This window comes from Chrysoperla carnea, chromosome 2 (assembly GCF_905475395.1).
Source record: "Chrysoperla carnea chromosome 2, inChrCarn1.1, whole genome shotgun sequence".
NCBI classification, from domain to species: Eukaryota; Metazoa; Arthropoda; class Insecta; order Neuroptera; family Chrysopidae; genus Chrysoperla; species Chrysoperla carnea.
Genome location: NC_058338.1, coordinates 78,231,878 through 78,243,640, shown reverse-complemented (window position 1 = coordinate 78,243,640; position 11,763 = coordinate 78,231,878). Strand labels below are relative to the sequence as shown.

General features: G+C 29.8%; 1 protein-coding gene across 1 annotated transcript; it reads left to right on the top strand.

Moving 5' to 3' along the window:
* Positions 1-349: 349 nt before the first annotated feature.
* On the top strand, positions 350-11,378 carry LOC123292952. Its single transcript, XM_044873667.1, has 10 exons — positions 350-688; positions 745-985; positions 1,151-2,068; positions 4,286-4,377; positions 4,498-5,360; positions 8,052-8,481; positions 9,164-9,424; positions 10,456-10,688; positions 10,768-10,855; positions 11,359-11,378. The coding sequence occupies exons 1-10, from the start codon at positions 373-375 to the stop codon at positions 11,376-11,378; spliced, it is 3,462 nt and encodes a 1,153-aa protein (XP_044729602.1). The 5' UTR covers positions 350-372.
* Positions 11,379-11,763: the final 385 nt, after the last annotated feature.

The window sequence follows — 11,763 nt, the reverse complement described above, 5'->3', positions numbered from 1 at the left end:
ATTCTTATACGGATTATGATTCAAAAACTTGAAAAAACTTGCAATAACAGCATGTTTACACTAATTGAGACTCAGTTCTTGTCAAAGGTTATAATTGCGTATTTTAGTGTAAATTATCGAACAAAATTCAGGTATAATTTTGAATTTTTAATTAAATATGTGGATTTTTATTAATAATTAATGTGTTTTGAATGTGCCTGTATAAAATAGTTTTATTTTATTAAATTGTTCATCTTTAAATATCAAAAAATATAAACTGGACTCGTAAGTACCATTAAGTAAGTACAATGCTTTTGTAAGCATTGTTATGATATTATTTTGAAACAATAAAATAGTATTTGAAATAAATCGATTTTAGTACAGTAATTGAAAATGTGTTCGAGAAATAGAGCTATGACTGATGATGAGTTAATAAGAATACTTGAAGAAGATATTCCATTCGATTTATCTGAACAAACCGATGAAGAGGATGATTTTGAACAGGAGGAGGATAATAATACTGATCACTTTACGGATGTTTTTGAAAGAAATTTAGATAACATGTTTAATGAAGACGAAGAATTAGATATTGAAATGGGACCTGCGGTACCATCTACATTACAAGATATTACAAATATTTTACATGAATGCAGGACTTGGAAAAAAATTGAAGAAGATAAGAATATTGGTCCTTATTATTTGCCAGAAGGTATACGGTAACCATCATAATATTTTAGTATGTATTGAAATTCTGTTCTCTTGCAGGTGTAAATTTAGACGAAATTTCCGATTGTGAGACACCCACTGATTTTTTTATAAAGGTAATGGGTCCTGCAATAAAACACATAACTTTCCAATCGAATTTATATGCCACCCAAAAAAATAAAAACTTAAAACTTACCGAAGATGAACTTTTATCGTTCTTTGCATTGAATTTTTTTATGGGGTATCACCAATTACCTTCCATTAAAAATTATTGGTCAACCGATAAAGATTATGACGTTCCGTTTGTAAGGAATATTATGACACGGACGCGATTTGAAACGATACTTTCCAATATTCATATCAACGACAATACATTTATAACAAATAGTAATGATAAACTATACAAAGTAAGGCCTTTGATAGACATTTTGAACGAACAATTTAAGCATTATTACTATGGTTCAAGAGAGCTGGCTGTAGATGAAGCCATGATCCTTTTCAAAGGAAGATCCACGATTAAACAATATAATCCAATGAAACCTGTGAAAAGAGGTTATAAGTTATGGATCTTGGCGGATAAATGTGGATTCGTAAAGAAATTCGATGTATATCAAGGGAAAACCGGTCAAGTTGACAAAAAATTTGAAAATTACAATTTAGGTGAACGCGTTGTGTTAGAAATGACTGAAGAGCATTGGGGGAAACAAAAAATTATTTATTTCGATAATTTCTTCACATCGTTACGATTGTTGGAAAAATTGAAAGTTGAAGGAACTTTCGCCTGCGGCACTATACGACAAAATAGAAAAGGTATTCCTCCTACCATTAATGATAAGCACATGAAAAGAGGCGATTTCGATCACAAGACAAGTAACACAGGCATTACATTCTGTAAATGGATGGATAATCGACCAGTTCTCTTGGCCTCAAATTATAATGGTAGTAAAGAAACTACAGTAGAAAGAAGAGATAAAAAAGGGGAAAAACATCCAATAAAGTGTCCCGAAGTAATATGCGATTATGGAAAATTTATGGGTGGTGTCGATCGAGCCGATCATCTACGCAGTTTATATAATTTAGACAGAAGATCTAAGAAATGGTGGCACCGTTTACTTTTTGGAATGATAGAAATTTCTTTGATAAATGCATATATAATTTATTGCCAAGCTCGAACTAAAATGAGCGTGTTGGAGTTTCGTAGAGCTGTCACAAATGGACTAGCAGTAAAAGGTGCTACTTTACCTTCTACATCAAGATTGTCAAATTCACGCATCAGCTATGGTAATCGTCCGCAAAAGAGAAAATATAATTATTCGGTATCTCAAGACTTACGACTAAGTAATAGAGGTGCTCATTGGGCACGATTTGGGAATCAAAGAGGAAGGTGTGAACAGTGCCGCTGTTATGGAATACAATCAAGACCTTTTTCAAAGTGCTCAGCTTGTGGAATTTTTTTATGCTGTAACAAGGAAAAAAATTGTTTCCTTCATTACCACCAGGATTAATTTATTTATTGGTAATTATTTCGATTGTTAAAGATTATAATAAGAAAATATTAAATTATTTTTGAAATTTAAATAATTTGAGTTTTATTGTTGTATGAATCCCTTAGTGGTACCTTGAAGTACCCAAATTTTATCTCCGGTTTGGTAAATAATTTTTGAATTTTTTAAAGAAATCCGTATTCGTAAACTATTCGAGATATCAAAACATCAAGCAGCACCAAAAAATTTCCATTATTTCACATGCTGGGGTTTCAGAGGTAGTAAAAATCAGGACTGATAAGTACCACTAGTAGCTAAAGGGTTAATCATGTTTTTTTTTATATAAAAATAATAATAAGTTTGTAACCTCTTTTTTATTTCATGTGACAGTTGACGTCATGAAGGTTATAAGAAGGAGAACGATCGCTATAGAAAATATTGTCCCCGAAATATGGATAAAATAAGTGAGGCGCTGCGACCGCTAAGAAGTAGCAATAAAGGCGGGCTTTTGTGCGCTATTTGAAATGCTATATCAATTTGTACATTATGCAACTAACTTCATCCACTTCGCAGATACTACTTCTTGATGACAGCGCGGCTGGTGGCTTAAAAATTAACTATAAATTCTACAAATTTTCAGGGACAGGTGCGCTAATGCTTTAGTACATAGCGATCTTTCTCCTTCTTTATAACCTTCATGGTTGACGTGTAGGAACAGTGATCTTATCACGGACCTTAAAAATGTTGACTTGTGACTGGACTGGACACAGTGGATCAAAAAAAGACTCACCCTGATGAAAATCCATGTGATAATTCAATTGGTAATAGAACATTTAATACACCCCTTCCCCCTAATAGCGCGAGACCTCTTTTAAAAATAGTTTTCTGAAGCCAAAGCAAAAAAAACCCCACAAAGCCAGTCCTTACACCCACCCTCCCGCCAAACAATTATTTCCAGAAAGTGTTAAATATTCCGTTTTTTGCAAAAATATGGCGCCATTTTGTTGGTTAGCCATGTTGCACCACTCCGGAAAAGTAAAAAATTTCAAAAAATACGTATTTTGATGTGAAAAGAAAAACCCCAAAGTTTCGCTGCCCGAACTTTTAATCCATACACCTTGCGTAATTTTATTCTACTAAAACATTTATATTGGAAATTTTTGTCAATTCATTTATTTTAGCACTGCTTGCTGCTTCCATCAAACCAAAATTCATTAAAGAAAAATGAAGCAGAAACGGGATCACATTAATACTTAGGTCAAACAAGCTCAATCCATTTTAACACGTTTTTCTTCACCGCACGTTTATTAGAATCACAGAGTGTTAAATAGAGTGTCTCTAAAGTGTCTTAAACGGTAAAAAATTAATATTAACCATTACTCAATTACACTATTGGCACCGTGCATGAGTTTTAGTTCTTACATTGAAAATTTAATACTATTTTGTAACAAATTTAAATAAGTCGTTATGTTAATTAATTGTTATTATACCAGGTATAAGAAATATACCAAGGTATACTAAGTTTAGTCCTAAGTTTGTAACGCTTAAAAGTATTGATACTATAAACAAAATTTTGATATAGTAAAAGTTTAAATGTAAAAAATGTTCCTTATAAAAAAATAAACAATTTTTGTTGGAAACATTTTTTCTTAAACATCACTGTTTACCCGTGAGATCGCAATTTATGCGCAATATATATATATGTACGTATTATATGATAATATCAGTTATACATGTGTGACATGTATGTATGTGTAATATGACAGAGTAATCAACACTGTCTATACATGGTATTTCAACAATTAACTCAGTCAATTGTTTATTTTCACTGTGTAAGAAGTGTTTATGTCGTTGGAACAATAGAAAATTCCGAACAATCGAAAATTTTGATCAAATAATTCAACTACTTTTACTGAAAATCTTGAAAAATAGATTTGTCCGTTGTCGGCGCTAATTTACAGAGCTTGAAATATGTCAGTCTATATTTATTTGAGATCATGTTTTTGTAAGAAACACTGATCACTATATACCTGGATGGAGAATCTATATATCCCCAGCGCTTCAGAATGGGTGGTTGGGAACTATATGAAACCATTAAACGCTTTTATTTTTTTTAGTTCTAGTCACTCATTTGGTAGCGCTAGTATGTATCTCAAATTCAGAAATTCAAACCATTTCAATAATCTATCCAGTTATATAAAGATCAGTGGTAAGAAGTGTTTATGTTTTGACTTGACACATGTAATTTGATACAATAACCTAAATAATTAATCGACAATTAAAAAAATGCAAAAACTAGCTAAAAGGATCTTGTTTCCATTATTTACAGTAAGACAATTACCTAAAGTTTGTTTCCAACAAAAATTTCATTTACTTAAACCAAGAAATCAAATTCACCTCAACTGCCAGCGCAACTTTAAAACTTTTATTGATAAAGAAAATTTACACGCTTATGAAATTATTAAAAGCTCAAATATTTTATTAGAAAATTACAAAACTGAATCGAAAGTTGAATTAAATGATGATCTTAATTCAATTTTACTCAATACAAATTGGAAATCATTATCGCCCACAGATCTAACGCAAAAATTTGTTGAAATTGCCGATCATGCCGCAATTAATAACGTTTGTATATCAAATAAAATTTTTGATTCATTAATTGATGAAATTATAAGAGAATGTCGTCAATTATCTGACGAAAATGTATATGAATTATTAAAATCTTTACGAAAATGGCCGGAAACCGAATCAATAAAGAGTAATAATTTTGGTGATTTATGGAGTGCATTAGATGATATGTGTTTAGAACGATACAAAAATTGGGAAACTGATAAATTATTTAAATATGCTGAGCTCTGGTATAAGTTAAATTTAAGCAAAGTATCAGAATATATGGGCGAATGTATAGATCGAATTGCACGAAAACCAAATAAATTGACATCGAAGCAATTAGTTGAATTAATGTTTTATGTAAATGTACTTCGACGACCATTATCGAATATGATCGATTTTGAATATAAAATTATGCAAATTATGGATGAATTAAGTGTAGATGAAGTGGCAGTAATTTGTATGGCTTTTTTTAAAACACAAACTTCAATCAAAGATTCAAGAATTTTAGCAGAAATTATACAGAAAGTTCGGAATAATGCTGATACTATCCATGAAATTAGTTTGTGTGCTATTATGAAGGTAATTTTATATTTTGTACAATAAAAATCGGACGATTTTAACAGAACAAGTGGATTGAACCTAGGAAACTAAAACTTTTAATCGAAAAACGACACCTATGTAATAATAATTAAAGCTGTACAATTTTACTTACTTATTGTTGTTGTTTACTTATAATTATGCATACGATATTTACATCATGGTCTATTCGATTATTTTTGATGTAATATTTTACAAACTAAATATTGACAAATATCTTGTCTAGTAATCATAATTAAAGATAATTGAAAAAAATACACTGGAACCAGGACTCGAACCCGGACTTCCTGGATTCATGTCAAGCGCCCTACCGATTAGTGATTATTAATTGAGTGATTCTGATCTTAGGTAACATCTGATTACTGTCCATGAATGCCGTTTGATATAAAATTTGAAAAAAATGATTTTTAAGTTTTCACTTCCTTCGATAGTCTCCTTGACTGGCTATCTTTTTTATGTTTTTACAAAGGAAATTCGAAAGAACTTCCACTTAGAAAATTCATGTTCAGAAGGTTGAAATACAGAAAAATTAAATGTATCCATTTAAAAATGTGTTCGCCTTTGAGACAACTACAAAATAACTCAAATATTCTCGGATAAATTTCGGGCATGATTTCTTATGCATTCGTTCTTTGCATGAAAAGAAGTAAAAATGTTTTAAAATTTTTCATTTTCGAGATACAGCGTGATAAATCGTTTAAATGAAAAACTCAAAAATATAATTTAGTTACTATTATAATATTTTTGTTATAACAAGTGAAAACAAACAATTGACTGAGTTAATTGTTGAAATACCATGTATAGACCGTTTTGTTTTTTGACGTCGCGTAAATTAAGAAAGATTTCCACTCTTATATAGCCACACACACATAACTGATATTCCCATATTAAATCAATACATATTACCAAATTTTCGCCTAATTAGCGCCCTCGTGGGTAAACAGTGATGTTTAAAAGAAAATGTTTCAAACAAAAGTTGTTTATTTTTGTATAAAGAACATTTTTTACATTTAAACTTTATTTCTATCTCTAACGGTTTACAAGATGGGTCCTACAGACGCAAGACAGATTGACCTATTGATTGACCTATACTGCTCATTTACGAACTCGACCTCACTTTTTACGTCTTAAGTACACTGTACAAATTTCAGCTTGATATCTCTTTTCGTTTTTGAGTAATCGTGATGACAGACGGACAGACGACAGACAGATAGACATACGGAAGTGGACTAATTAGATGAACACCTAAACCAAAATTTTTTTCGTAGCATCAATATTTTTAAGCGTTACAAACTTGGGACTAAACTTAATATACTATGTATATTTCATATACATAGTATAAAAATTTACATCCTTGTATTTCAAAAATTAAAATTTTAGACCACGTTCGTATGAACCTTTTTGGTTCTTATACACTAGTAAAGTATTTTTGATGGATGGCTTTGTGCCATCTCGTGTTTTATTTTTTCTAAAACGGTGGTTTAGCAGAAATAGCAGGAAAGCTGGTAGACATTTTTGGGAAAGTGTTTGAGGCATTTTAAAAATTCGCCAGACACCTCTCCCATAATATCCTAATACATAAATGCAAAGCTGGCTGGAGGATAGCGGTATCTTTAGAACCGCTTTCTATATTTTCAAAGATATACAATTTTTGGTTGTCAAAAATAGTTTTGAGGCAACTTGTAATTTTATTTAAACTAAACTTAAATATTAAAAAATAAAGAAAATAAACAAGCCAGGCCCATTGCGAGGGATTTTAACCCTGCAAGATGCTTGCAAAAGTATTTTGCATATAAATACAAAAAATATGTTTGAGGCAATTGTATAGAGTACTAGCTGTGAACTATCCGCTTCGCTGGGCAACTTTAATTTTAAATTCAAAGATTATTGTGTTATAACCTTCACTTTATATGCCGGTACTCGCCCCCTTTTGTTCACAATTTCGTTTAACCTCTAAAATTATCAGTGTTTCTCTACTATATTATGCATGTATTATATATAAAAACCTTCCTTTCTCTTCCTATCTATTAGAAAAAAATCGCGTCAAAATCCGTTGCGTAGTTTTAAAAATCTAAGCATACATAGGGACAGGCTGCGGTAAGCGACTTTGTTTTATAGGTACTATGTATTAATTGTTTAGTATTAAAAATAAATATTCTTAAATAGGCAGGCCATTTTGGTAGGATTTTCTAGAAAAGTAGTTTTCTGGCCTTGCAAATGACCTGGCTTGTTTATTTTCTGTATTTTTCAATATTTAAGTTTAATTTAAAAAAATACAAGTTGCCTCAAAGATATTTTTGGCAACCAAAATTGTATGTTTGATAATATAGAAGTTCTAAAAATACCGCTATCCTCCAGCCAGCCTGCATTTTTGTATTAGGATATTATAAGAGAGGTATCTGACGAATTTTCAGAATGTGAAATTAAATAATGATTTAATATTCAATAAAATGAGTAAAAAAAGGATCGAATCGAAAGTGTTGTGTTGTGTTGTTAATTGACAAAACCAGTAATAATCCAGAATTGCAATTTTACCGTTTTCCTGGATATTCTTATGAATTAGAGAGATAATAAAACCAAAAAAGAAAAATAATACACGAAATGGCGTTTTACTTTACTAGCGTATAATAATTTAGGCCAAACATACAAATAACATGGCATTTTAAATTTCAGACAATTCGTTATTCACGACATTTAAATATTGTTGATCAAATAAATTGTATGTTAACCGATTTAGTCAAACAAATTGATCGAGTATCATTATTAAGTTGTATTCATATTGGATTAATTGGAACAATATCACATTTATATCATGAAGAAATTATTACAAAAATTGCTGATAAATTTTTTAAAAATATACAAAATGCACGATTAAAGGATATTGAACGAATAATTTTTATAATGACTTTATACAATTATCGACCAAACTATATAGAAAATTTTTATGGCACCATTATTCAAGAGTTACGTAAACGTGATCCAGAAATTGAAAAATATCCAAGATGTTTAATATCATCCGTACATTATTTAAGTATAATGCAATTATATCCTGAAGATTTGATACGACGTGTACTCAAACCTGAATTTTTAAGCCATACTTATGGTAAATATTTATAAATTAAGGATGTACGAGCACCAAGGCAATTTTAAATAAAAAGCTTGATTTTTTTATAAAAGTTGGATTAAGTTTAAATCAATTCTGAATATTTCAGGGGGAGTGGGGGTTGTTCGATTATTTAAATAAATAAATGATTTCAAAAGTAGGCATATTTAAAATTGATCTTATGGGAAAATGGGAGATGGATGATATGTTTTCATAAATTTCTCCAAAATTAGTTGATGGAAATTAAAAAAAAAAAAAAAAACTATTTAAAGTTAAAATCTTAAAAAATTATTGCAAATAAAAAAAAAAACTGTGGTGCCTGACTAATTAAGGATGAATGGCCACGGTAGTGGTGATACAAATTTTAAAAATATATATTTTCAATTTTGATGGTGAATTATGTTATAATTTGACAATATAAGACGAAAAATAAGAATACAATTTTTCGATATCTAGAATAATTTTCAAAATATCGAAAATTTTGTTTAGTTATTTAACTTTCGATATTTCGAAAAGCAAGGCAGATATCGAAAAATTGTATTCTTAATTTTCGTCTACATACATGAAGTTATAACAAAATTCATTATCAAAGTTGAATATAAGATACAAATAATTTCAACCCTAAATCTGTCTTGGCGCTCGTACTACCTTAAAGATCAAATAAATTAAATTTTTCTTTTAGGGAAAGCTGTAATTGGACGAGAAGTATTCAACTTAGATACGTGTCTAAAAATTGATATCCCTGATTATGAGGGTGATTGTTTAAGCGATGAAAAACGATTGTCTTTATCCAAACGATATACAAAGTGGCCACCAGTTAAGGGTCGTTCAATGCCCTTAACAGATAAAGTTATGTTAGAAGTAATAGATAGTTTAACTGATTTATTCAATGGTAATCAATATTTGGAAATTAATCATGTTCTACCGCATTTTGAACGAGCTGGTAAGTAATAATACTTTACTGTAAAAAAAAAAGTGCAACAAAGACCGGTACCTAGCTTTAAAAAGATCTATTGACTACAATAATTCACGTACTAGGTATAAAATTGTCGAAATTCCTTCAAATGATTTCTTTAAGTTGCATTTCCGCCGAAAGCTGACAACTTCAAAAAGATGGCTTAAATAAAAAATGCTAGTTTTTTTTATTAGGTTCAACTTTGTAATTAAAAGTGTTATTCTATCTCTTACCGTTTTGGATCTAAATTGGCTATTAAAGAAACCCGAAGAGCTAGGTCTAATCTGATGTCAGAAACTCTGCAACTTTTGTTTAAGTTATTTTTTGGTTGGTTTACTACAAAACGAACTATTAAATATTTTGCTATTTTGGTCACAAGTTTGTAACGCTTAGAAATATTGATGATACGAACAAAATCTTGATATAGATGTTCATAAAATCACCTAATTGATCCATCTATCTATGGCTGTCCGTGCGTCAACGCAAAAATTTTTATATCGTGCTCAAAGCGTAAAAATTCAGTTTGAGTTCGCAAATGAGCAACATAGGTCAATTGGGTTTTGAGGAGCCGTTAGAGATAGTACAAAAGTTTAAATTTAAAAAATGTTCCTTATAAAAAAATAAACAACTTTTGTTTGAAACATTTTTTCGTAAACATTACTGTTTACTCGTAAGGGCGATAATTATGACAAAACTTTGGAAGCTATTTTCTCTAAAAACTATAAAAATAGGAAGTTGAATATTTGCAGGTAGCTTTAACTAGTGGTATTGTGAAGGATTCTCGAAAAAAAAGTCTAGAAAATTTTCGAAAAACAAATGAATGGCTGCCGAAAGGCCGATAATTTATAAAAGAATACTGCAAGCACTGTCATTCAACACTTTTTATATACAGGGTATTTAAACAATTAATTCAGTCAATTGTTTGTTTACACTTGTTTATTGCAACTCACCAACTATATTAAAATTCCTATACGCATGTTTTCGAAATTGAGTTTTTTTAACATTCATGTATTTTTCAGACATAATATTTGGATTAGATCGACAAACTCAAAAGCCAATCGATGTTAGAAATGCATTTTCAATTTATAAATTAAGTGATATTAAAAACCCACTGAAAATGGAAAAGGAAGTGGATTGGTATGCAATGGTTATCGGTGGTTGGAATCATTTTATCCGTGGTAGTAATCAACCAACTGGTCCGATTGGAATGAAAATTCGGCAACTGGAAAAAATTGGGTATCATTCTATATTGGTAAGTAACTTTAAAATTCATCTTCTCTCTAGATAGAAATCGGAAAAAATGGCAATAAATTTTTTTATTCTTATTTTAGGTGGATTATTCCGAATGGCGCGCTCTAATGTCACCAGAATTAAAACACAAATATTTAAAAAATTTAATTCGACATAAATGTACAAATAATTTTCGACTAGAAATTAAGAATAAATAAAAAAATTTTTACTTATTTTCCTGTGTTTTCATTTGTTTTAAGGTAGTACGAGCGCCAAGGCAAGTTTAGTATAAACTTTAATGATGAATATTGTTTCATGAATGTAGACGAAAAAGAAGAATACAATTTTTCGAAGGCAGAAAAAAATATCTGCCTTGCTTTTTAAAATATCGAAAGCTAAGTAATTAAACAAAATTTTCAGTCTGCGATATTTTGAAAATTACTCCAGATATCGAAAAGTTATAATTCACCATCAAAATTGAAAATATATATTTTTTAGATTTGTGTCCCCATTACCGTGCTCATACATCCTTAATTATTCGTGCAAAACGGGGTTTTTTTCATTAATTTATTAAGGTTTTAACTTTAATTTAAATAGTTTTTAAAAATCGTAAAATTGGTGTGACGTAATTTATGGATGGCCTCTTTGATTGATATTCTTATCACATAAATTTTGAGGATATGTGAAAAAAGTGTATGAACAAAAGTTGTAGATCTTTTCATTACCTACAACTTTGCAATTTTACTTTTTCTATAGGACTTGTAGTTTTGCCGAAAATCAAGATAAACTGTTTTGTACCCTTAAACTCACCCCCTTCCACTTCCCGATCTCAGATCGCCCGTAAATTATTTTTCCTTTCATTTTTGTGATATTTTCTTCCTTTTCCAATGGGTTTCATCCTACTATAATTTTTTTTTTCACTTTTTACCATTTTCAAATTATTCGGCCCTGGTGTATTACCATAGTATTTATTTGAAAAAAAATCTGATATTTAAACAAAATCAAAATAGCCGTGATAAAAACAATCAATAAAACTTTTTTTTATTTAAAAACGGTATTCAAAATATATATTAAATATTTTATAATAATTAAACATA

Coding starts and splice junctions, on each gene's coding strand:
- LOC123292952 (XM_044873667.1), top strand. CDS start 373: ATGTGTTCGAGAAATAGAGCTATGACTGATGATGAGTTAATAAGAATA. Junction 689..744: donor TCCTTATTATTTGCCAGAAG/GTATACGGTAAC, acceptor GTTCTCTTGCAG/GTGTAAATTTAGACGAAATT. Junction 10,689..10,767: donor TTGGGTATCATTCTATATTG/GTAAGTAACTTT, acceptor TTCTTATTTTAG/GTGGATTATTCCGAATGGCG.